The sequence below is a fragment of the Hylobates moloch genome, unplaced genomic scaffold (genome assembly GCF_009828535.3).
Source record: "Hylobates moloch isolate HMO894 unplaced genomic scaffold, HMol_V3 SCAFFOLD_15, whole genome shotgun sequence".
Taxonomy (NCBI): Eukaryota; Metazoa; Chordata; class Mammalia; order Primates; family Hylobatidae; genus Hylobates; species Hylobates moloch.
The window spans coordinates 47794037-47820522 of NW_026652290.1; the positions used below are offsets into that span (position 1 = coordinate 47794037).

General features: G+C 50.3%; 1 protein-coding gene across 4 annotated transcripts in view; it reads right to left on the reverse strand.

Annotated features, from left to right (window-relative positions):
• Positions 1 to 578: 578 nt before the first annotated feature.
• DNAI2 (dynein axonemal intermediate chain 2) overlaps positions 579 to 26486 on the reverse strand; it is a 37620-nt gene continuing 11712 nt past the window's right edge. For 2 of the 4 annotated variants that reach the window (XM_058428609.1, XM_058428610.1), the window contains exons 6-15: positions 24114 to 24256; positions 22718 to 22831; positions 15444 to 15583; positions 14138 to 14260; positions 10136 to 10359; positions 6002 to 6167; positions 5256 to 5402; positions 3201 to 3428; positions 1186 to 1311; positions 579 to 843 (exon numbers count right to left, since the gene is read on the reverse strand). In XM_058428609.1, coding sequence (XP_058284592.1) covers positions 1216 to 1311; positions 3201 to 3428; positions 5256 to 5402; positions 6002 to 6167; positions 10136 to 10359; positions 14138 to 14260; positions 15444 to 15583; positions 22718 to 22831; positions 24114 to 24256 — 1381 coding nt within the window. In that variant the 3' untranslated portion in view covers positions 579 to 843; positions 1186 to 1215. Of the gene's footprint in view, positions 844 to 1160; positions 1312 to 3200; positions 3429 to 5255; positions 5403 to 6001; positions 6168 to 10135; positions 10360 to 14137; positions 14261 to 15443; positions 15584 to 22717; positions 22832 to 24113; positions 24257 to 26486 lie in introns of all 4 variants that reach the window. The other 2 variants (XR_009209989.1, XM_058428611.1) reach the window with 2 other exon arrangements.

The following is a 26486-nucleotide window of genomic DNA, read 5'->3' on the forward strand; positions in this document are numbered from 1 at the left end:
CACTGTGCTGTCCAAGCTGGTCTCAAGTGATCCTCCTTGACTCCTGGACTCAAGTAATCCTCCTGTCTTGGCCTTCTAAAGTGCTCAGATTACAGGCGTCAGCCACGACACCTGACCAACGCAGGTATTTTTCAAGGGCTCTTCGGGTCCCTGCAAAGGTCACCTGCCATCCACAGGATGATGATGGTCAGGGCATTGTTCCTCATGCAAGGTTGGCACTGAGGTGCCCTCTCAACCTCCCGATGTCTCTGGTAATGGTCGCTGACTGCTCTGTTGAGCTGTGGTTTCAGGGCACCCTCAGGGCAGCCCACTTCCCACCCTGGAGTCCCCGAGAGGCCTGCGCAGCATCTGGCCCACAGTTGATGACCATGCGGGGTCAGGAATGAGCTGCCTGGGCTCCCGTCCCTGCTTTGCCCTGTCACGAGTTCTGAGACATGGGCACGTCCCTGTACCGCTCCTGGAACCTCCTGTGTAGTATAAAGATGATAGGAGCACACAGTTTCAGGGATGTTGTGAATGAATTACACGAGATTACGTGATAGGCTCTGGGTGCAGGATGCATCACATGTACTAACTCGTGGCATTGTTATGATTCATTTAATTTTACAAAAATTAGGATAACAGAAAGCGTTCAGGTGCAGCAGAACAGCCAAGCTCGTCCCGCCCGTCCCCTACCACACACTTGGAGGCTCCTGTCGTGGCAACGTGTCCAAATGGTCAGGGAGCTGCCTGGAAAGGTATTTTCAAAGTGGACAGACTTTCTGTTCCTGATTTGTAGGTGGGCGAGGAGGGTCGATCATGGAGGAGAGGCCCCGCCCTGGCCATGCAAGTCTGGTTGAGGGTCTGCAAGATTACAAACAAAAATGATTGCTGGGGAGCCTGTGAAAAGCTGAATCCCAGGAAACATCCAGGGCTAGGACTGAGGTGGCCTCGGCCTTGGGGTGGGCTCAGGGTGGCTGAGACAATGGGGCAGCCAGCTCCGGGACAAGCCCTGCCCCTTCCCTCCCTCCAAGAGGTGGCTCAGAACTCAGTGCCCAGTGAGTCAGTGGGGGCTAGTGATTTGCAGGGGGTGAGAAGTCAGGGCCCGATGCTCCCCACCCATCATCCAGTGCTGCTTTAAGGGGGAGTTGAGCCCCCCACTTGTGAGAGCAGGGCAATACCAAGAGGTGGGAAAGGAAGGCACACCAGGACAGCGCCGTAGTCGAAGGCTGACTTCTAGGCTAAGTCTTCTTCCACTTCTTCATCCCCTTCTTCCCCTGCTGCTTCCTCTTCCTCCTCCACCGCCTGGTCTTCCTCTGGACTTCGTTGCTGCTGCAGGGGAAGACAGCACAGAAGTGTTGGTGTTGGTAGGGTGCAGGCCTTCCCCACTTCCCTGGGATGTGAACCCCACGAGGCCCAAAGCAGCCAAATGGCTGAAGCCTGGATCGCTGAGCACCCTGGAACCCATGGTGCCAGCTCTGTGGCTGGTGAGGGCCCAGACGGTGCCGAAGGTGGGCAGAGCTGGGGGAATCTGGCAGACTTGGGTACACGCCTGGCTTCTGCCACATGCAGACTGGGAGGCCTCGGGCTAGCTCCTCCTGAGTCTCCTTGGCTCCCTCACCCATAGAGAGGACAGGACACCTTGCAGGCTGTGGCTGGGATTAGAAATAGTGGGCATAAAGACCCAGCCTATGTCAAACAGCTTCAGTACCACGCGGTACTTTGTGACCACCAGCGTTTTGGGCCAGCTGCAGACTGAGAGAGAGACAGGAAGTGTGTGGCAGGCAGGAGGAGGAAGGGGCCAAGTTCTGTGAACCTGAACCCCTTCCAAGGCTCAACTTCTTCATGTAGAATGTTCAAGCCATGGTGAGGAGCACGTTTTGGGACATATGTCACAAAGCATGGTGCCTGCCAGCCACCATTGCATTGTAAAAGGTGGCCAGTGTCATCTTTGCCTTCTGCAGGGCTGGATAGGCCAGGAGTGGTGAGTGGGAGGAGCCCTGGACTAGGCATCAGAATCCAGGATTCTAGTTTTGCCTCCACCAGAAGTGGAGGGAGCTCTCTGTCCCACCTGTATTACCCAATGTGAGAAGAAAACGTCTCATAACCAAGCACTCTCAAATGCAAAATGCATCTGTGGAAATCACAGCTTTAGACCCAGGGGGAGGGGGCAGAAGAGGGAAGAAGTCACAAGATGGAACCAGTTATCTTCCCTGTGTGCTCATGCACCATCCTTCCCTCTGTCCACTCTATCAGGGACAAAGAACTTGCCATACAGCTCTTTTTCAAGCAGGCATCATGCATGGGAGCTCTGTGCAGATACACTGGACCCTGTCTCAGCAGGGCCAACACTTGGTTTAACGCTCTATTGTCACCGTTTTAAAATTCTTAACACTTTTTAAACAAGGGCCCTCACATTTTCATTTTGCAGTGCCCTCATTCCCCAAGTCTGCAGCCAGTCTTGCCTACAAGGGTAAATCCTGGCATATACCCGCTGTTTCTTTTCCCTTCCATGCTGCTCTTTGGCTCTTTCATATCTTGGCATCTTATCTGTGGGGCCTAAAGGAGGTGACCTAGACAGACAATGTCTTTTCTTCCTCTCTCCGCTGGTACAAAAGAGGGCCTGGAAGGTGACCAGACACCATCTTTATAGCAACATCTCCTCATTTTCCAGATGGAAATGAAGGAAGCCAGAAGTGAACTGACCAGCTCAGGTGATACAGCTAGAAAGTGCTTTAGAGCTGGGGCCATGGGCAGATGAGCTGACCACAGGTCATACTCCTCACACCAAACCTGGGTAAGCCAGCATGACGTGCACACCGCTAATGTCACAGCCCTTCCGTCCAGGGGTCTCAAGACCCATTCCTCTCTGACAGCTCACTTACCTCTAGGACCCTCGTTCAGTCACTCAACACACATGTTCCCTCTTTCAGTCACTCAACATGCATGTTCAAGATGTGCCTTTTCTGGGGGGAGGGGAGGATACAAGGAGGCATGGAGTATGGTTCCTGCCTGTAAGGAGCCTGAAGTCTGTTTGGAGACTTAGGATTCTTTGGAAGGAAGGGAATAATTCTTCCCACTTGCCAGGTGAATAAATTAAGGTCCAGCAGGTAAGGCTACTTGCTCGAGGTCACCCAGGAAGTCAGCAAGCAGAAGCAGAACCCAAGTGCCATGTGTCCCGCCCAGTCCCCAATCCACCCAACCCCTGTCCAGGCCCCTACAGGCACGGGCTTCAGCTTTATGGCGTCTGCCTCCTTCTTCTTCAGCTCTGCGAAGATGATGTCGAAGAACTCCTCCTCGGCCTTGCTGACCAGCGCCTCCAGGTCTACAGCCAGCTCCTCACTTGTCTGCTCCTTGTCTCTGCCCTCTGCCTTGCCCTTCTCCTTCAGCCGTATCTCCCGGTGCCTGGCCTCCAGGATCTTCTCTCGCCGTGTCTCACGCTCAAACATCTGGGCACACAGGGACAGAGAGAGCCCAGTGGGGAGAGGGCAGGACGGCAAGTAACTCCAGTGCAGGGTCCAGGCGGGGCTTCTGCTGAGCTCTCCTTGCTCTCCATACAGTCCCTGTACTGTAGGGGTCTGTAGCCAGGGCTAGTGTCAAGGAAGGAGGGCTGAATATTGGGGTTGGAAGGCTGCAGCAGGGACACTGAGTTACTCAATGCCAAGAAGCGTGGAGTTCCAGGACCACAGACAGAAGAGCACCCTTTGGAGCTGTGAAATATAGCAGCTTTGGCCCAACAAGGACCAGCTCAATGGTGAGATCCCAGTCTCGGGCAGAGCCAGGAGGCTCGCCAGGCCTCAGCACTAGGGGTTTTCCTTTTTTGTTTTGTTTTTGAGACAGAGTTTCACTCTTGTTGCCCAGGCTGGAGTGTGATGGCACAATCTTGGCTCACTGCAACCTCTGCCTCCCAGGTTCAAGCAATTCTCCTGCCTCAGCCTCTTGAGGAGCTGGGATTACAGGCATGTGCCACCATGCCTGGCTAATTTTCTATTCTTAGTAGAGACAGGGTTTCTCCATGTTGGTCAGGCTGGTCTCGAACTCCTGACCTCAGGTGATCTGCCAGCCTCGTCCTCCCAAAGTGCTGGGATTACAGGCATGAGCCACCACACCCTGTCCTAGCACTAGGGTTTTTCAATTCCACAGTGTTCCCCATGGTTCTGGGGGGTTGCCTGCAGGGCTGTCCACTGGGGAAAGGATGTAGAAATGGATCTCAGTCCCCCTCTTCAAGTCCCCTTCCATCTGGCTTCTCTATTGGCATTCTACTAAGTCTTCAGGCTGGGCGTGGTGGCTCACACCTATAATCCCAGCAGTTCGGGAGGCTGAGGTGGGAGGATTGCTTGAGCCCTGGAGTTTGAGAACAGCCTGGGCAACATAAGGAGACCCTGTCTCTACAAAAATTAAAAAATGAGCCAGGCATGGTGGTGCATGCCTGTGGTCCCAGCAACTCAGGAGGCTGAGGTGGGAGGACTGATTCAGCCTGGGAGGTGGAGGCTGCAGTGGTCCATGATTGTGCCACTGCACTCCAGCCTGGACAACAAAGCAAGACCCTGTCTCAAAATGAAATAAAATAAAATAAATTGATAAAAATAAATAAAATAATCAGGCTGGGCACGGTGGCTCACACCTATAATCCTAGCACTTTTGGAGGCCAGGGTGGGCAGATCATCTTAAGGCCAAGAGTTCAAGACCAGCCTGGCCAATATGGTGAGATCCCGTCTCTATTAAAAATACAAAAATTAGCTGGGCATGGTGGTGGGCACCTGTAATCCCAGGTACTCCGGAGGCTGAGGCAGGAGAATCACTTGAACCTGGGAAGCAGAGATTGCAGTGAGCCTAGATCTCGCCATTGTACTCCAGCCTGGGCAACAGAGCATGACTTTGTCTCAAAAATAAATAAATAAATAAAAATAATTAAATTAAAATACAATATAATACAATAAAATACTAAGCCTTCATTGGAAAGGTTCCACAAAAAAAAAAAAAAAAAAAAAGTTATTTGAAACTAGACAAACTGACCAAGTGAAACCTCTTTGATTTACAGGTAAAAAACTGAATCCTGGAGAGTGAAGTGACTTACCCAGCAGTTGAGCAAGGGCAAATGGACACACCAACACCTATTTATGCAGCCCAAGGACACCACACTGCCTCCCCCAAAATGTGCACCTATGTCCTGGGGGTTGGAAGGCGAGGCCATCTATTTGTCTGACTAGCCTGCTCTACCGTGGGGCCAGGTTGGGACATGCTGGAGGGTTTCTTCCCAGCCAACCGGCGCTTACGGAAGAGGCTATGTTCTTCTCATTCCTCTGGAGGGTAGAGAGCCCAGGCGAGACCTCCAGCAGGGTGGTTGTCCCCAGCTGGGAGCCGCAGGCGATGAGACGCCCATTGTCCTGCACTCGGAGGCAGAAGAGGGCCTCATCACACACCTATTGAAGGGGCCAGGCAGACCCAGGTAGAGGAGAGAGGAGCAAAGTTACATATGTGTGATTAACTGGCCCCTGGGGAGGCTCAGCCACTTGGCCCTATTCAAACATCCTCGGGGATACCTCTGCCCCACAGGATGAAGTTCAAACTCAGAGACTGGCTGTCAAGGCCCCTGGCTTCCCTGCCTCATCTCCCGTCCCACCCCTTCAGTTCTGCCTCACAGTCACTCTGTGGTTCCCCAACGCCCCCAGCCTTCCATGGCCCCAGCCAGTGGGGCTCAGCTCTGGCCACCCTGACATGAAGGGGAAGGTCCAGCAGCCAACCCCCAGTGGCTCTGAAGGAATCGGCCTGTGGGCAGGAGATGCCAGGTACCTGCTTCTGTTTCTTTTTGAATTTCCCCCAGGTGGTTCTGTTGTGCCACCAGGGTGCCAAGTCCCCCAGGCCCCTTAACCTTTGTAGGAGCACACACTCCAAAGCAATCGCTGCAGTCAGCCTGCACATGGCTCCCCCACAGAGGCCCAAACACACCTGGCCACACACTGCACACATGCTCACAGCACCCCACACTCACACCCACGCCAGGGCCTGGCTCCCTAAGGACCTGGATGCACAGGGAGGACATGCGCGTGACCTTCAGGCGGAGGGTGGGATCACACTGCTTGAACATGAAGTCCCAGATATCCAGGGTTCCATCCATCTTGGTGGTAAAGAAAACGGCTGGCCTCACGGGGCTCCAGGCAGCATCAGTGAGGTAAGCCATGTGGTACCTGTGGGAGGTAGCCCACATCATGGTTGGAGGGACAGAGGCTTCTGAGCTACAGCTCGGCTCGCTTGGTCCCTTCTAGGCTCCAGGCTCTCAGAGTCTTGCTAGGCAGGAAGTTCTTCCTTGTGTCTGACTTCTAGCTGTGCTGACCTCACTCACCCACAGCTCACAGGTTGCTTTTTTTTTTTTTTTTTTGAGACAGTCTTGCTCTGTTGCCCAGGCTGGAGTGCAGTAGTACGATGTCGGCTCACTGCAACCTCCGCCTCCTGGGTTCAAGCAATTCTCCTGTCTCAGCCTCCCGAGTAACTAGGATTACTGGTGCCTGTCACCACACCCAGCTAATATTTTATTTTTACTAGAGATGGGGTTTCACCATGTTGGCCAGGCTGATCTCAAACTCTTGACCTCAGGTGTCTGACAGGCTGTTCTTTAAAGGGCTCTGGGCTGGTCATGTGCCTGTAATCCCAGCACTTTGGGAGGCCAAGGCAGGAGGATTGCTTGAAGCCAGGATTTTGAGACCAGCCTGGACAACATGGCAAGACCCTGTTTCTACAAAAAATAAAAAAATTAGCCGGGTGTGGTGGTGAGCACCTGTGGCCCCAGCTCCTCGGGTGGCTGAGATGGGAGGATCGCTTGAGCCCAGGAGGTCGAGGCTGCAGTGAGCCATGTTTGTGCCACTGTACTCCAGCCTGGGCAACAGAGTGAGACCCTGTCTCAAATAAAGAAAGGGCACTGGGCACAGTCCTTCCTGTGGGCTGGCCACTGGCATTTCTCTGCTGCTAACTCCAGGCAGCAGGCATGTGTTGCTGGTCCTGGTCCCAGCACTGGGACTCACGGATGGGAGTCAGAGGAAGGACATACCCAGAAAAGCTGCTACCACTGAGATAAGGAGAGTGTCACTTCCTACTTGGTTTCATCTGGATTTTCAAGAGCTTCTTCAGTGAAGATGGAACATTTTTTTAAAAGACACACACACACAGTGAAGCCTTCAGATTTTCACCCAGACCTCCTCTCCCTTCCTCCATTGCAATATAGTTGTAGCTGGGCCCCTGGTGGGCAAGGAAGAGACTACATTTCCCAGTCACCTTTGTAAATGGAGTGTGTTGACAGACCACAGTGGGAGAAATGATCAAGACTAGAGAAAGGATCTGGGCAGGGCGTGGTGGCTCATGCCTGTAATCCCAGGACTTTGGGAGGCCGAGGACGGTGGATCACATGAGGTCAGGAGTTTGAGATCAGCCTGGCCAACATGGCAGAACCCTGCCTCTACTAAAAATACAAAAATTATCCAGGGGTGGTGGCGGGCACCTGTAATCCCAGCTACTCAGGAGGCTGAGGCAGGAGAATTGCTTGAACCCAGGAGCTGAAGGTTGTAGTAAGCCAAGATCGTGCCACTGCACTCCAGCCTGGGCAACAAAGAGATTTCATCTCAAAAAAAAAAAAAAAAGATCTGGAGATTTTTGGACAATGAATAATTTTTAGTATAAGTATATACCAAATATTGCATGGGACCTACTTATACTAAAAAAAAATAATTTTTTTTTAACTTCAGATTTAACTAAGTGCCAAATATTATTTTTTTTTTGAGACAGAGTCTCACTCTGTCGCCCAGGCTGGAGTGCAGTGGCGCAATCTCGGCCTGTCTTGAACTCCTGACCTCAGGTAATCCACCCGCCTCGGCCTCCCAAAGTGCTGGGATTACAGGCATGAGCCATCCTGCCCAGCCCTCTTTTTTTTTTTTTTAAGACTGAGTCTCACTCTGTCATCCAGGCTGGAGTGCAGTGGCATGATCTCGGTTCACTGCAACCTCCAATTCCCAGGTTCAAGTGATTCTCCTGTCTCAGCCTCCTAAATATCTGGGATTACAGGCATGTGCCACCAAGCCCAGCTGATTTTTTGTATTTTTATTAGAGACGGGGTTTCACCATATTTTCCAGGCTCGTCTTGAACTCCTGACCTCAAGTGATCATCCCGCCTCAGCCTCCCAAAGTGCTGGGATTACAGGCATGAGCCCACCGCACCCGGCCCAGTGCCAAATATTCTTATTTGCTAAATTTGTTTAACCCTTACAGGAGGAGGACAAGGGAGACCCAGGTTCTGGGACACAGGTCCACCAAATCCCTCTAGGAACCAGTCCTGCAAAAGGCCTATGGGTGCTGTGCTCGACACCCTGCCCTCACTGCTCCTTTCACACAGCCCTGGAGCCTGCAGGGCCTGAAGACATTGGGAAGGCTGCTAAAGCCTGTGAAGGGCTTCACATCTACTGGGAACCCCCTACTTGCTATGAGGCCTGGAACAATGCACTGCCCTTCTCTGCCAGCGTTCCCACCCCTGTAGAATGAGGACATCGAACCAGGTTTCTGCTCCCAAAGCAAGGACTGGCTGAGTCACAAGCCCCGGGGAGCTCCTTAACAAGCCCATTCCTGGGCTAAGCCCAAGATTCTCTGTTAGTACCCCCAGGGTTGGGGCTGAGAATCTGGATTTTAAAAAATCACTCCTCCGCCAGGCACAGTGGCTCATGCCTGTAATCCCAGCACTTTGGGAGGCTGAGGCGGGCGAATCACTTGAGGTCAGGAGTTTGAGACCAGCCTGGCCAACATGGTGAAACTCCATCTCTACTAAAAATACAAAAATTAGCCGGGTGTGCTGGCGTGCGCCTGTAATCCCAGCTACTCAGGAGGATGAGGCAGGAGAATCGCTTGAACTCGGGAGGCAGAGGTTGCAGTGAGCTGAGATCGCACCATTGCACTCCAGCCTGGGTGACAGAGTAAGACTCCATCTCAAAAACGTTTTAACAAACAAACAAAAACTCCTCCCAAGATATTCTAATGCAACCAGTTGTGGGAAGCACTGGAACCAAAGATGCTCATTAAGGTTGATGGTGGCATCGACATTGCAGGGGTCTGTGGTTCTGTGGGCAGGAAAGGAAGCCCAGGATGTTTTTTTAGCAAGAGAAAAAAGGAATTTATTTATACATGCAATGCACAATACACATGGCAGTGCCCGGTGGTGAATGACTCAAGGGGGTGGTTAGCATTCAGAGCTTATTACCTAACTTAGGAGATGAAGGGCAGGAGGAGAAAGGGCACTTTTAGACAAGGTAAATGGGCCCTAAGAAGAACGGAGGGGGATGTGACAGTCCAAGCTTCTCTGGTCTAACCATTGTGCTCATAGCTCTGTCTCAAGCTCCCTGTCTCTTGCTCCCCTCAGAGGAGTGGGCACTGAGCAAGACGGGCTATGCCGCATTGCTGAATCATGCCAAGGCACCCGCATTTCCCAGCCAAGATTCCTGGGTTCACACCCCAGCTCGGCTCCTCACTAGCTGGGAGAGCAGGAGCAAGCAGCTTGGCCTCTCTGTAGCCCAGTTCCCTAACATGAAAAATGAGATGAGGAGAAGAGCAATGCTGCCTCCTCCTGGGGGTATTTTGAGGATTATGGAAATTAAGCCAGCCAGATGCAGTGGCTCACACCTGTAATCCCAACACTTTGGGAGGCCGAGGTGGGCGGATCACCTGAGGTCAGGAGTTCAAGACCAGCCTGGCCAACGTGGCAAAACCCCATCTCTACTAAAAATACAAAAATTAGTTGGGCATGGTGGCAGGTGCTTGTAGTCCCAGCTACTCAGGAGGCTGAGGCAGGAGAGTCACTTGAACCTGGGAGGCGGAGGCTGCAGTGAGCCGAGCTCACGCCACTGCACTCAGTCTGGGGAATTGAGAGTGTCTCAAAAAAAAAAAAAAAAAAAAGGAAATAAAATTAAGCCATGGCCATTATTTTTCGTAACTGAGTGGTTTGAAGCTTATCACTTTGTGGAGTGGCTGAAGTAAGTCACTTGCTAACACGAGCTCGGATGTTTGTGGAAGGGTTTTTCTCCATTTTACATATGGAGGCTCGGGACTCTCTGGGGCCCAGCTGGGCTCCCTCCATCCCCTCCTGTCCCCTGCATCCCCTCCTGTCCCCAGCATCGCCTCTTACTTGGTACACATGATGGACGATTCCCGGCTGTCTTCAGACCAAATCCGGGCTGTCCAGTCACCAACCGTCAGGAAGTTCTTCGGGTGGAAGGGGTTTCTCTGGAGGGCGTAGATGGGGCCATGATGGCCTGGGAAGGTGCACACAATCTTCTCAGCTGACGTCTTGGCCTTGCGGTTGCAGGAGATGACAATGCCCTGCTCGGTCCCCACCATGAACTTGGTGGGCTGTGGAAGGAGTGACGAGGGGAAGGCTCCATGAACCATCAACTCTGGGATTAGTGGGCATGGACAGAAGCTTGCTTGGGGGGTCTGCAGGCGCTAGAAAGGCCCTCAGATCAAGGCTCGGCAAGGGCTGTGGCCCCTTCTGGAGAGCTGTCCCCACTCTTCCCGGGCTCCTCAGACCCCACCTTTTTGGAACCTACTCAAGGAGCCTGTGCTGAATGAAGCCCTCCCTGGTTCCTCCAGTCCTGGAGGGTTGTCACATCACTAGCCCCCTCTGCAGAGCATCACTGTGTCCTCAATGCAGTTGGCCATAAAGATCCTGAATGTTTACAGAGAGAGTAAAGAAGACCTAGGGAGGGGACGCAGGGTGGCCCACCCAGATCACTCATGGGATGGGCAGAGCCTTCCCTGGCATGACAGTGACATTTGTCATAGCATTGTCCAGGCTGGTGTCCCTGAGAACTCAGAGCAGGTGACCAACCAGCACTCAGGAAGCCATCAGGCAGTCGGTGATGTAATTCGTCCCCCTACCGCTGGTGGGTGAGCTCTTTGAGGGGCGCAAGCTTGTCTGACATGGGTCCATCGCCCACAAACTGAGCTTTAGTAGTTACTCACTTCACTGCGGACTGAATGCACAAAGGCTGGTCTCCTGACTCCTGGTCCAGTGCTCCCCTCTGCGTCTGTGAGCATGACCCCCTCCATCATGCAATGCCCTTGCTTGTTTACTGTTCTATGTCTTAACTTCTGGGCTAAACTGGACAATCTCCACCAGCAGGGCCTGAGCCTACAATGGCGCTGTGTCCTCAGCATTCCAAATGGAAAGAACAGCTGAGTGAGGTAGGGGAGGAGCACGCTGAGGGGAGGGCCTTTGTCAACGGGCTCAGATGTCCTCTGCAGGTGGTGAACCTGCCCCTAGAGAACTCCCAGGTTTTAGGCAGAGGTTGCAGTGAGCCGAGATCATGCCACTGCACTCCAGCCTGGCCTACAGAGCAAGACCCCACCTCAAAAAAAAAAAAAAAAGAAAAGAAAAAAACAAAAAAGAATTCCTAGTTTATTTATTTATTTATTTATTGAGACAGAGTCTGGCTCCATTGCCCAGGCTGGAGTGCAGTGGTGCGATCTCAGCTCACTGCATCCTTGACCTTCTGGGCTGAAGCAATACTCCCACCTCAGCCTCCCACGTAACTAGGACCACAAGCACACACCACCAGGGTCGGCTAATTTTTGTATTTTTGTAGAGATGGAGTCTCCCTATGTTGTCCAGAGTGGTCTCAAACTCCTGAGCTCAAGCGATCTGCACACATCAGCTTCCCAAAGTGCTGAGATTACAGACCTGAGCCACTGCACCTGGCCCCCCAGCTTTTTTATTTTTATTTTTTTAAAAACATATTGTTTTATTGTGCAGTTTTTTTCTACCAGAAAATTACTAAAATGATAAAGATAAAATCTCTAGAAAATACCCAGAACATGGCCAGGTGTGGCTGAGGCACGAGAATCACTTGAACCTGGGAGGCAGGGGTTGCAGTGAGTGCATGTCAAGATCATGTCAGTGCACACCAGCCTGGGCAACAGAGTGAGACTCTTGTCTCGAAAAAAAAAAAAAAATTAGCCTGGCATGGGCATGTGCCTGTGGTCCCAGCTACTCAAGAGGCTGAGGCTTGAGCCCAGGAGGTGGATGTTGCAGTAAGCTGAGATCACACAACTGCACTCCAGCATGGACAACAGAGCAAAACCATGTGTCAACAAAACAAAACAAAAATCTGAGCTTCAAGGTGGGTGTCGAGTGAAAAGACCAAGCTTGAGAGGTCCAGAGAAGAAAGTATTCAAGCCGACTGCAAGCCGCCTGTCAGTGAGCCAGGGAGAAAGGTCACCCAGATCTGAGTGGCCCATCATGCCTCTGGCCTCAGACTTCGTGGTGGGCTGCAGGTGGACACCCCAGGCCTCAGAGTTGGAGCCCTGGGTTTGAGTCCCGGCTTTACCAGGTACTAGGACTCACAACCTAATCTCACAGAGACTCATCGTGTGTATCTGGCAAGTATGGATAATAACATTACCCCATGAGATGGTTATAGGTGACTGTACAAGCTTATTAAATCAGGCAGCCACAAGTGTCCAGCACAGAGTGTGCACCCTGCAAGGGCCAGGCATGGAGGAGATGGCCCTAGCAGTGATGTGGTCGCATGTCTAGCACTTGACCTAGAAAGCATCGTCTCTGGGACAAAATGTTTTCCTGAGCCCTCGCCACCCCAACCTCCATGCCCAGTGCGTTGTCTTCTTGGGAGGGGGTCAGTTGAATTGTCTCCTCCTTCCATCAACATTCATCTCTCAGCCTTGAGCTAGGATTGCCCAGGTATGTTCCAGGCCAGAGCCTCCCAAAGCCCTAGGAATGATGGCCCATGACCCCGAAGCAAACAAGTGACACCCCCAAGGGGGAACCAGGCCTAGGCTGCACTAAGATATAAACCAAGACTCAGCCCAAACCAAAAGCCAACAACAAGGGAAAGTTGTCTTCTTACTTTAGCGAGGAAGTCTTCCTTTACTGCTTCTAGAAGCTTCCCTCCTCTAACACATTTGCATTATGCTCAAACTTTGATATTTCCTGTTTTTCTTTTCTTTTCTTTGTTCTTTTGAGATGGAGTTTCACTCTTGTCGTCCAGGCTGGAGTACAGTGGTGCGATCTTGGCTCACTGCAACCTCTGCCTCCCGAGTTCAAGTGATTCTCCTGCCTCAGGCTCCCTAATGGCTGCAATTACAGGCATGCGTCTCCATGCCTGGCTAATTTTGTATGTGTAGTAGAGACTGGGTTTATTCATATTGGTCAGGCTGGTCTCGAACACCCAACCTCAGGTGATCTGCCCGCCTTGGCCTCCCAAAGTGCTGGGATTACAGGTGTGTGCCACCGTTCCCGGCCCTTTTTTTCTTTTATTATGTAGGGACAGGGTCTTGCTATGTTGCCCAGGCTGGTCTTGAACTCCTGGGCTCAAGTGATCCTCCCACCGCAGCCTCCCGAAGTGCTGGGATTACAGGTGTGAGCCACCGTGCCTGGCCTCATATTTATATTTTTCTTCCTTTCTTTTCCTTTCTTTCCTTCTTTCCTTCCTTTTTCTTTCCTTTTTTTTTTTCTCTCTCTCTCCCTCTCTTGCTTTCTTTCTTTTTTTGGTAAAGATTGGGCAGGGGGAGGGTCTCATTATGTACCCAGACTGGTCTTGAATTCTTGGCCTCCCAAAGTGCTGGGATTACAGGCGTGAGCCACCCTGCCCGAACTGAACTTTGATATTTCTTTGTCATTCTCAGTTACTGAACACCGAGACCATGCTTGTGCTCTGGTTTTCCAAGGAGGCTGCTCTGACCTCATTTTCCTCTCCAGTATCTCTTCTTTCCCCAGAGGAGAACAGGTGACCAGCCTGGGGACCCCGTGCCAGGCAGGGCCAGGACCTGGGTTGGAGTCCAGGCCTCCAGATGTTGGTCCTGGGCATGACCACGAAACAGGGCTTTTCTGGAATTGTTCCATCAAAAGATTGCCCTCTGTGTTTAGCTGGGCCACTGGCCAAAAGATGACTTGGTGCCACGATGACTATGGTGTCCTTCTTTGAGAAGCTCTGCTTCCCCCTGCTAGAAAGTTTTTGTAAAGGCCACACACGTCTAGGATGGCTGTAGTGAGGTTGGCCTCCCTGGGCTGGTGCTGGGTTCCACAAGCACCTGAAATCCTAGCAATGGCCTGTCTTTAGCCCTGGCTGCCCTGGCAATGCAAGTCGGGGAAGGGACAGCAAGGGACACTCACCAAAGTAGATTCGAACTCCAGGGAGATGGCCCCCAGGGCATTTTCCAACTGTTCCTTCTTGGTGATGTCCATGATCATGACCTCAGTGGGCTCGCCCATCTTTCGGATGTCCCACCACATGACCTGGCAGGAGGAGGGGCGACAGTGAGACTTCGAGGCCCTGTATTTCCCCTGGCTTTTGCCTTCTCCGCCCTCACCCCACCTTCCTGGGGTTAGCCACTGGGCCACAAAGGATGGAGGTCCCGGTAATTCGTGGGACCAAATACACTTTGAGGATTGCTGTTCTATCCACAGTTCCCACACCTGGCTGATCATCAGAGTCACCGGCAAGCTTCATACAACCCAGATGCTGAGGCCCCACCCTCGACCTACTGAATCAAAGCCTCCAGGTGCAAGGCCAAGAATCTGTAGATGCCAAGACTCCCCGCAATAAAGTGATATCCGGCAATGTTAAAAATGCACGTGCGCTCCAACCTAGAAGTCCCGCTGCCAGCAATGTCTGCTGTAGATGTATCCCCACGTGTGTGCAATAATCTGTGTATAAAGTTGCTCTTTGCTACATTTTTTTGGAGGTAGCAACAAAATATTAGAATCCATATATAAATTATGATACACCCACAGGATGCAGTTATTAATAGGCATGGGGCAGCGGTGTATGAAATATGAAACTATCTCCAAGGTACACACAATGAAAAACATCGAGTACAGAATAGTGTGTAAAGTGTGCAAAAAGAGTGAAGAAGAGAGAGGCGTGTTTCCTTGCATATGCAGAGACTAGCTCCGAAGGCAGACATAGGAGAGGAAGGGAGGGGAGGAGGTGCAGGCAGAGGTGAGAGGAAGGCATTATCTTTTTTGCACCTTTAGATTCTGTTCCGTGGGCATGTATTATCACTACTCAACTTAAAAATAAAGTGTTAGGCCGGGCACAGTGGCTCATGCCTGTAATCCCAGCACTTTGGGAGGCCAAGGTGGGTGGATCACTTGAGGTCAGAGTTCGAGACCAGCCTGGCCAACATAGTGAAGCACCATCTCTACTAAAAATAAAAAATTAGCCAGGCATAGTGGCAGGCGCCTGTAATCCCAGCTACTTGGGAGGCTGAGGCAGGAGAATTGCTTGAACCCAGGAGGCAGAGGTTGCAGTGAACCAAGATTGCGCCATTGCAGTCCAGCCTAGGCAACAAGAGTGAAACTCCATCTCAAAATAAAATGTGTTAAAGGAAATGTCTCCAGGGGTTCTGATGGGGAACAAGGGAACAGTTACTGCCTCTCCCTTCCCTCCCCTCCCCAGTGTCTGGCTGGTGGGTACCTGCCCGTCCGTGGATGCTGAGAAGCACTCGGTGCCCGTCTTCGACTGCAGCCAGATGGTGCCATACACAGGGTCTCGGTGGCTGAATTCAATGGTGGATATCTCTGCCACCAGGCTGCCCTTTCGGGTGTCCCAGCAGGCTGGTGAGGAAGGAGATGAAGAAGGAGTGGAGGGGGTCACAGTCTTCCTTCCTTGGGGCAGGGAGCAGGGGAGAGAGGGGGGCTGCTGCTTCTGGTTTGGCAGGTATGTGGTTTTCTAGAATCAGGGCTTGGTTCAAATCAGCCTGAGTTTCCTACCAGTCCCCACAGACTCTGTGGAGAGACTCCCAGAGTGCAAGCTTCATTCAGTTCCTTGAGCCCCTCCCAGGCATTGACTCCCTACCCAACACTTGGCCCTGGGCAAGCCTCTGGGGATAGGACAGGCGTAGTGGCAGGGGAACACATGAGGGTGGTCAGGGAAGGCCTCCTAGAGGAAGTGACAGGTAGCTGAGATGGAAGATGAGCTCAGGATGGAGGGAGCCAGGAGAGAGGAGAGCCGAGTCCCTAACGCAGGGAAAAGCACGTGGAAAGGCCCCATTTAGGCGAATCTCTCTGCTGCATTAGCTCATTTCCTCTTATCCTTTGTACCTCTGCTGCCTCTGTTGGAAAGAAACTCACAGAGGAGCTTTAGCCTTTACTGTGATCTGTTATTAGTGCTTTGCCAAGAAAGATGGAAAGGTTATCTGTCCTTTGTCCTGTTAGATTTAGTTTCCATTTTCCCATGAATGCACAATGAGGGCTCACCCTGTCACTCAGAGCTGTTTCTAGGAAAGGCCGTTTTGTAAAATAACAGAAGTACTTAGTTCATAAGCTTTGACTTAGTATTTCTCCAAGTCCAAGGCATTTGCCCTGAACTAAGCTGGCCCAGAAATATGTTTTCTTAGATAAGCCTGCTCAGCCAAGCACAGTGGCTCATGCTTGTAATCCTAGCACATTAGGAGGCCGAGGCAAAAGGATTGCTTGAGCCCAGGAATCCAAGAGCAGCTTGGGCAACATAGTGAGACCCTGTCTCTACAAAAAATTTAAAAGCTAGCTGGGCATGGTGGCACATGCCTATAGTCCCTGCTACTCGGGAGGCTGAGGTGGGAGAATTGCTTGAGCCTGGGAGGCTGAGGCTGCAGTGAGCCATGATCGTGCCACTGCAGTCCAGCCTGGGTGACAGAGCAAGACCCTGTCTCAAAAAATAAAAATAGGCCAGGCCTGGTGGCTCACACCTGTAATCCCAGCACTTTGGGAGGCTGAGGCGGGTGGATCACTTGAGGTGAGGAGTTCAAGACCAGCCTGGCCAACATGATGAAACCTCATCTCTACTAAAAATACAAAAAGATTAACTGGGCGTGATGGCAGGCACCTGTAATCCCAGCTTCTTAGAAGGCTGAGGCATGAGAATCGCTCGCACCTGGGAGGCAGAGGTTGCAGTGAACCGAGATCACACCATTGCACTCTACCCTGGGCAACAAAGCAAGACTGTCTCAAAAACAAAACAAAAAATAAAAGATAAGCCTGTTCTACTTGGCAAAGCAGTGCTCAAGGGTAGGTCCCACTGAGTCCCAGATGGCCCTAGAGGGGCCCTTCTTGGAGCAGCGGAGTGCCAGAGTCTGGGCTGGTGTGAGCTGGCATGAAAAACCACTGAAAGAGGTTATGAATGAGTGAGTCAAGGCTCCTGAATTAATCATGGCAAAGTGGCTCCACTTCAGTCTTTTAGAGCTCTGGCACCCAGATAATTTGGCAGGGAAGTTTATGGGAACCCGGGTCTATTCCATAATCTGAAAGTTCCCCTGGGCAGGAGGCAGCAGGTCTGAGAGGGAGATCGGGGCATCAGGAAGCAGCTGACTACAGAGAGTTCAGAGGAGGAGTTTCTCAGCCATCCTGGCTCCCACTCCCAAAGAAGCAGCAAAAGTATAAGAACATACAGAGCAGGGAGGAGTGGGGAATGCTTTTTACACCCAGGGTCAAGACTGGCCTGGGTGTAGTCATGGGTTGGGTGTCTGGTGACTCCAGGGTTAGGAGAACAGAGCAGGTAGGGACATTCAGAGCCAATCCAGGCAGGTGACTTCTGATCTCACTAGAGATTTAAAAAAAAGCAGTTTGGGCTGGGCTCGGTGGCTCATGCCTGTAATCCCAACACTTTGGGAGGTCAAGGTGGGTGGATCACTTCAGGCCAGGAGTTTGAGACCAGCCTGGCCAACATGGCAAAACTCCATTTCTATTAAAAATACAAAAAGTAGCCACATGTGGTGGCATGCACCAGCCACTGGGGAGGCTGAGGCAGGAGGATCGCTTGAACCCAGGAGGCGGAGATGGCAGTGAGCTGAGATTGCACCACTGTACTCCAGCCTGGGTGACAGAGCAAGACTCTCTGTCTCAAAAAAAAAAAAAAAAAAAAAAGTCTGGGCGCGGTGGCTCATGCCTGTAATCCTAGCACTTTGGGAGGCCGAGGCAGGCAGATCACGAGGTCAGGAGATCAAGACCATCCTGGCTAACACAGTGAAACCCAGTCTCTACTAAAAAAAATACAAAACATTAGCTGGGCGTGGTGGCGGGCACCTGTAGTCCCAGCTACTCGGGAGGCTGAGGCAGGAGAATGGCATGAACCCGGGAGGCGGAGCTTGCAGTGAGCCAAGATCGCGACACTGCTCTACAGCCTGGGTGACAGAGCGAGACTCCGTCTCAAAGAAACAAAGAAACAAAAATCAGTTTTCCAGGTGTGCCATCAGCAAAATCCGTGAAGTAAGGACCTCCAAAAATTCTCTTCTCCATAATAGCAGTGAGAAAACTGGCAAAAATGGTCAGAATCAACTTTTTCAGAACTCTGGAAATTAGCCAGAGGCTTAGGGCAGTCGGGAGAATGTTTATTCAAGAAAAACAGCAGAATCTTGGTAAAAATAGTGGCATTTCCACTTGCCCTAGTTAAGATCGCACACTCTGCAGTTCCGTGGTGGCCTTGAAAATTCACATTCTGCACTCCTGATGAAAAACAGCAGCCTGGCGCCACAAGAGGGAGCAGAATGAGGCTGGAGCTCCTTTCGAGTCTCATGCCCAAAGAATTGTCATTATCTGACCTGTCTGGTGGTTCCCTGATAAGGCTCCTCTTGCAAGGTTGGCTGTAATTGACTTGGTTCAGCCTTTGCCTGGTGTGAAAAGTCTTTTCATCAGGGTGTAATTGCAGGCAACTGACTAACTTTGCAGCTTCCTGAGGCAGTGGATAACAGGGGGGGCAAGGAATAGACCTACCGAAAAGCTTAAAAGGAAAGGCTGGGCCGGGTACAGTGGCTCACGCCTGTACTTTGGGAGGCTGAGGCAGGACTGCTTGAGGCCAGGAGTTCACAACCAACCTGGTCAACATAGCAAGACCCCGTCCCTATTTTCTTTCTTTCTCTCTCTCTTGCTCCCTCCCTCCTTCCCCCTTCCTCTCGCTCTCTCTCTCTCTCTTTAGAGGCAAGATCTCACTATGCTGCCCAGGTTAGTTTCAAACTCCTGAACTCAGGCGATCCTCCTGCCTTGGCTTCCCAAAGTGTTAGGATTACAGATGTGAGCCACTGTGCTCAGCCTCTATTACATTTAAACAACAAAAGTAAATAAATAAAAGGAAAAGCTGAAGCATGATGTGTCCACAGGGCTTTGAAAAGATCTGATATATTCCTGGGAGTCTAGAAGGTCACAAGCATGGATAGAGCTGTGTGTCCAGAGCTGTGTCATGCTCAGGAAAGCCGATAAAGCCCTAAACTCTTATCTCTGGCTGACCTCATCTCTGCACAGACACTAAGACAGAGTTGACAACTGCCTGGCTGAGTATATAAAGACATGCTCACACATGCACATAGAGTCCCTTAGCAGAGAAGGGGAGATTTTTTGGTGACAAATGCTTAAGGAAACCTTTGTTCAATCATTAACTAATCACTAAGCTAAGCAGACACTACAAGTGGTCACACGTGACAGAGAATACAGACTTTCCAGAACTAGCTAAGAAAATTCATTAATGAAACAAAGAACAACTACAACAAACAGCAACAACACAAACTCTGGGAGGTATGTCAATCTGATCTGCAAAGTTGCCACATTAAATCATACAAACAGTATAGTTTGTAATAAAAAAATTATAAGACATGCCAAGAAATACAAATGTATGGCCCAAACACAGGAATAAAAAAGCAATAAATAGAGATTGTCCCCAAGAAGCCCAGATATTGGACTAACTAGACAAAGGCCTCACATCAGCTATGTTAAACATGTTCAAAGAACTAAAGGAAGTCACATCGAAAGAACTAAAGAAAAGCATGAGATGATATCTCACCAAATAAAAAATACAAATAGACAAAAATTATTATCATTATTATTTTTGAAGACAGAGTTTCACTTTGTTGCCCAGCCTGGAGTGCAGTGGCACAATCTCAGGTTTCTGCAACCTCTCCCTCCTGGGTTCAAGTAATTCTCTTGCCTCAGCCTCCCAAGTAGCTGAGATTGCAGGCACACTCCACCACACCTGGCTGATTTTTTTGTTTTTTTTGTTTTTGTTTTTAGTAGAGACGGGGTTTGACCATGTTGCCCACGCTGGTCTTGAACTCCTGAGTTCAGGTAATCCACCCATCTCTCAGCCTCCCAAAGTGCTAGGATTACAGGCACAAGCCACCACATCTGAACAAGACAGAAATTGTTTTTAAAAGAAAGAACAAAATAGAAATTCTGGAGTCATTAACCAAAATAAAAATATAGTAGAGAAGCTGCAGGATGGCAATATTTGAGCAGGCAGAAGACTCATTGAACGTGAAGATGGGTCAATTGAGATTATGTAGTCTGAGGAATAGAAAGAAAAGAGAACAAAGAAAAACAGAGTCTAAAGACCTATAGGACACCATCAAGCATGCCAACATACATGTAATGGAAGTCACAGAAGGAGAGGAGAGAGAGAAAAGGTAGGAAAGAATATTTAAATAAATGATAGTTGTAAATATTCCATATTTGATTTTTTTTTAAATCCACACATCCAAGAAACTCAATGAATTCCAAGTGGGTAAACTCAAAGATATCCATACCTAGAAACATTATAATCAAAGCTGAAGCCACAGTCTCTTGAAAGCAGCAAGAGTAAAATGACTCATCACATACACGGGATCATCAATAAGATCAAGAGCTGAAGTTGGGTGTGGTGGCTCATGCCTGAAATCCCAGCACTTTGGGAGGCCAAGGTGGGAGAATTGCTTGAGGCCAGGAGTTCAAGACCAGCCTGGGTAACATAGCAAGACCCCATCTCTACAAAAATTAAAAAATAAAAAAGTAGCTGGGTGTGGTGATGCACACCTGTTGTCCCAGCTACTCAGGAGGCTGTGGTGGGAGGATTGCTTGAGCCCAGGAGTTTGAGGCTGCAGTGAGCTATGATCACGGCATGCACTCCAGCTTGAGTGACAGAGTGAGACCTTGTCTCTAAAAAAAAAGAAAAGAAAAAAAAGAAAATGATAAGGGAATTAAAATGGTACACTAGAAAATATGTGACACAAAAGAAGGAAGTTATGGAGAAAGAACAAAAAGATTTAAGACATATAGAAAAAAAGCAAAAAAGGCAGATGTAAACTTTATCAGTAATTAAATTAACGTAAACAGATTAAACTCTCCACTTAAAACCAGAGATTGACAGAATAGATTACAAGGAAAAAACCATGATCCAGGCTGGACGCAGTGGCTCACGCCTGTAATCCCAGTATTTTGGGAGGCCGAGGTGAGCATATCGCTTGAGGCCAGGAGTTCGAGATCAGCCTGGCCAACATGGTAAAACCTCATCTCTCCAAAAATACAAAAATTAGCTGGGCGTGGTGGCATGCACCTGTAATCCCCGCTACTCAGGAGGCTGAGGCAGGAAAATCGCTTGAACCCAGGAGGCAGAGGTTGCAGTGAGCTGAGATCATGCCACTGCACTCCAGCCTGGGTGACAGAGTAAGACTCTGTCTCAAAAAAAAAAGAAAAGAAAAAGAAAATGATTATAAGGGAATACTGTGAACAATTATATGTCAACAAACTAGACAACTTGATGAAATGGAAAAGTTCCTAGAAAGACAGAAACTACCAAAACCAATTAAAGAAGAAACAGAAAATGTGAAGAGGATCTATAACAAGTAAACGGACTGAATTGTAACTTTTAAGCTTCCAGTAAAGAAAAGGGACCAGACGGCTTCACTGATGAGTTCTACCAAACATTTCAAGAATTAATACCAGCCAGGCATGGTGGCTCACGCCAGTAATCCCAGCACTTTGGAAGGCCAAGGAGGGAGGATCACTTGAGGTCAGGAATTTGAGACCCGTCTGGCCAACATGGTGAAACCCTAACTCTACTGAAAAAAGACAAAAATTAGCCAGGCGTGGTGGCATGAGCCTATAGTCCCAGCTACTCAGGAGGCTGAGGCAGGAGAATCACTTGAATCCAAGAGGTGGAGGCTGCAGTGAGCTGAGACTGCACCACTGCACTCCAGCCTGGGTGACACAGCAAGACTCCATCTCAAAAAAAAAAAAAAAAAAAAGAATTAATACCAATTATTCACAAACTTCCAGAAGGGAACACTTCCCAACTCTTTCTATAAGGCCAGTATTACCCATATCCGTTAGCATGTAGGTTTCCCAGACTGCCTCTCCCAAAATGGGGCTCCCTAATGCTCTCATCATCCCTTTATGGTGGCCCCTAGTCAAATATTCTCTGATTTTACTTGAACTATAGTTTTTTAAAACTGTTCATTTTGAGCTAATTTTAGACTTACAGTAATAACAGGAGACACTGCTGAGGTGTCAGCCAAACCTGCCTCACCCGTGTCTGTAGTTGGTCAGCTGTGGGAGGCCCTCACCCCACTTAGTCTTCTATGGCCAAGCCCAGGCTGCCATGTGGGCTCTGCCCTACAGCAGCAGGATTGGCTCTGACTATGAACCTGGGTCCCGGCCAGGCGCGGTGGCTCACACCTGTAATCTCAGCACTTTGGGAGGCCCAGGTGGGTGAATTACCTGAGGTCAGGAGTGCGAGACCAGCCTGGCCAACATGACAAGACCCCGTCTCTACTAAAAATAATAAAAAAATTAGCTGGGCATGGTGGTGGGCACCTGTAATCCCAGAGACTCAGGAAGCTGAGGCAAGAGAATCACCTGAACCCAGGAGGCGGAGGTTGCAGTGAGCTGAAATTGTGCCACTGCACTCCAGCCTGGGCAATAAGAGTGAAATTCCGTCTAAAAAGAAAAAAAAAAGCCTGGGTGCCTCCTTACCTATTTGTCCATTGTAGCAGCCACCCAGAAGCACGTGGGAATCTTTGGGGTTGAACTCCAAGGTCATGAGTGGAGATGATGGCTTCAGAGCAAGTTCAGGCTTGCTGGGGTTTTCTATAAAGCACAAAAAAAATTATCCCACCAGGCCCGGAAAGAAAAGGACAGGATCAACCAGTTTCACCCCTCCTGCGTGTGGGTGGCAGGCGCAAGGTGGCAGAGGGGGAAGCCTGGAAGCCCCTCCAGTCTTTCCCCAGGCTGCACCCCCTTGTCCACCTTGGCCAGAATCTGGCATTATTGACCCTAGGGGCTTTGCTAATGGTTTTTATTTTTGGTGAACAGGATTGGGGTGTGCATATGTGTGTGATAATTATATTTCTAGTCCAGTGCCCAGGTTTGGTGTCAAATGAAGTTTTGATACTAAAGTTTTTACATAAAGTCAACTCTCTGCCAGTTTCTTTGAACCAGGTCTGTGGACTGCAGATAATGATGGAGTCCACCCCATGGGGCTGCTGCCAGAACTCACTGAGCTGTTGGAGTGTTGGGCGTTAGCTCTGTGCCTGGCACCTACACGTTTATTTTAATAATGCTGACAATGAAGGGAAGCTGGAGAGCGTGAAGCCACCACCACCCTGTCCCTGCCTGTGTCTTGCCAACCCTTCTGTAGACAATAGTTTGTGCTAATAAAGGGACACGCTGCCCCTGCAGGCCATGAATTAAAGGCAAGTGTCAGGACAGATGGGACAAAGGCACAAGTTCCATTCCGCCGCCCCTTCAGTCCCTTCTCAGTCTGCTGGGCACTCTTTCTTGTTGTTGTTGTTGAGATAGAGTCTCACTCTGTTGCCCAGGATGGAGTGCAGTGGCATGATCTTGGCTCACTGCAACCTCTGACTCCTGGGTTCAAGCGATTCTCCTGCCTCAGTCTCCCAAGTAGCTGGGATTAGAGGCACCCACCACCAAGCAAAGCTAATTTTTGTATTTTTAGTAGAGACAGGGTTTTATCATGTTAGCCAGGCTAGTCTTGAACTCCTGACTTCAGGTGATCCGCCTGCCTTGGCCTCCCAAAGTGCTGGGATTACAGGCATGGGCCACCGTGCCCGGCCTGATATGCTGTTAGGAGCTAAGAATTGAGATCCCATGGGGTCGGGTCTTCATGCCTTGAACTAAGAATCTGGAATTGGAGAGGGTTTCCTGCTTCTGATTTGACTCTGCTTGGCTCTGCCTAAAATCAGACAAGGGAGGAAGGAGAAGAGTGGCTTCCTCCTCGACTGTGGGCCCTTCCCTTGAGGCACCAACCCCGTGAGTGTCCTTGACCTCCTGCCCCTCCCTCCCACTCGTCCGCTTGTGATGGTCCCAGCCCTCAGCCCTCCCAGGCCACCAGGACCCCGCTGCTTCTCACCCAGGTCCCAGATGTATGAATCACTGCTCATGCCCACAGGTGCCCGCTGAAAATCCAAGCAGGAGTATGCCACTGCCAACTTCCTGTTGCCATCGGGGTGCCAGGAAAGGTGCGTGGCAGCCCTCTTGATTTCCTGGGGGTCCCTGCAGGCGAGAGGGAAGAGAGCAGAAGGCTGGATGTGAGGCTCCCCAATTTCTCCCTTTTTTTTTTTTTTTGTCAGATGGAGTCTTGCTCTGTCCCCCAGGCAGTGGCACAATCTCGGCTCACTGCAACCTCTGCCTCCTGGGTTCAAACGATTCTCCTGCCTCAGCCTCCCGAGTAGCTGGGATTACAGGTGCCTACCACCACACCCAGCTAATTTTTGTATTTTTAGTAGAGACAGGGTTTCACCATGTTTCCTAAGCTGGTCTCAAACTCCTGACCTCAGATGATATGCCCACCTGGGCCTCCCAAAGTGCTAAGATTATAGGCATGAGCCACCACACCCAGCCCCTCGGATGATTTCTAATGCATCACCCTGCTCGGGTGGTCCATATACAAGGTCAGAGCCCAGCAGGGCTGGAGGGCAACAGGAAGGGCAGCCTCTGCCCCACCAATGCCCTCTCCTGCACACCCCTTGCTGATAGCCATTGGCCCTGCTTGCACACCATGAGTCAGCCCTGCCTCAGAAAAGATCCTTTCTTGCTGTGCTGGGACTGGGCTAGGTACTTCCCAGGCCCCTAAGTCAGTCGTGGTAGTGAAATGAATTCCCCAGAGTTGGGATCTGAGGCAAGTCATTTCCAAAACCCCTTTCACTCCCCTAGTCCTGCATCACCCAGACCCAAGGTCTGACCCCTGCCCCAGGTCCAGAGGCTTCCTCTCCACATTCCCCCAGCACCTCCTGCTGCTCTATTCCAGCCTCCTGCTCATCTCCACTCATCTGATTGGATGGCCTTGCTTTTTCTTCATGGTCAAAACCGAGGCCACAGAGCACGGTCTTTCTCACTTCCACCCACTTTCCGCAACCCGTTCCACCAGACTTCTAGGCCAAGGAGTCCTTCTTCCCCAGTCCTCTCCCCATCCCTGTTCCCAAGCTCTCCTTCCTATCAGCTTCTTTTGTGTACCCTACAAAGGTGTTCTGGGATGGGGTATTCCATTCCTGGGGCTGCTGCAACGAGGTCCCACAAACTGGGTGACTTCAAATAACAGAAATTGATTCTATCACAGTTCCAGATGCCGGAAGTCCAAAATCACAGATATTCTCCTCACATCAGGCATGTAAACATACATATACATATATATACACACACACACATATGCATATATTTATGCACATATACAGATGCTCCTTGACTAATGATGTTGGCTACATCTGATAAACCCATAGTAAGTTGGAAGTAATCAGGAGCTGAAAATGCATTGAATGCAGCTAACCTACCCAGCATCACGTGGTAGTCGAGCCTACATGCCCAGAACACTTATATTAGCCTATAGTTGGGCAAAATCACCTAGCACAAAGCTTATTTTATAATAAAGAGGTGAACAGCTCATGTAATTTTCTGAATATTGTACTGAGAGTGAAAAACAGATTGGTTGTATGGCTACTTGAAGTACGGTTTCTACTGGATTTGTATTGCTTTTGCACCCTTGCAAAGTCAAAAAATGGTTTAAGTTGGGGACTGCCACAAAAAGTGGCACTCTGCACACACTGTTCTGCACCGGCTTTGTTTTGATTTGGTTTTCACATACTGAATCCTGGAAATGACTCCATATCAGCACACAAGAAGTTGCACTTTTTTTTTTTTTTTCTGAGACACAGTCTTGCTGCATTGCCCAGGCTGGAGTGCAATGGCGCCATCTCGGCTCACTGCAACTCCGCCTCCCGGGTTCAAGTGATTCTCCTGCCTCAGCATCCCGAGTAGCTGGGATTACAGGCATGTGCCACCACACCCAGTTAATTTTTGTATTTTTAGTAGAGACGGGGTTTCGCCATGTTGGCCAGGCTAGTCTCGAACTCCTGACCTCAGGTGATGCACCCGCCTTGGCCTCCCAAAGTGCTGGGATTACAGATGTGAGCCACCATGCCCAGACTGCCCCGCTCGCTTTACCAGCTGCATGGCATTCCGTTGTGTGAGTGTGCCAGAACTGCTAGAACCAGTCCCCTGTGGATGGACTTAGCTCATTCTAGTCTTTGGCTGGCACACACCCTCTGCAGTAAATATCCACACCTGCGGTGATTTCACACACACACACACACACATACACACACACACACCTGTGGGATTAATCCCTGGTGTCAAACTTCTATCCTCTGGGGTTATTCATGGACATACTCGCATGAGTGCAGGCCGCAGCGGGGGCCTGTTTGCCCACAGTGCTGCTAGCTGCTCACGC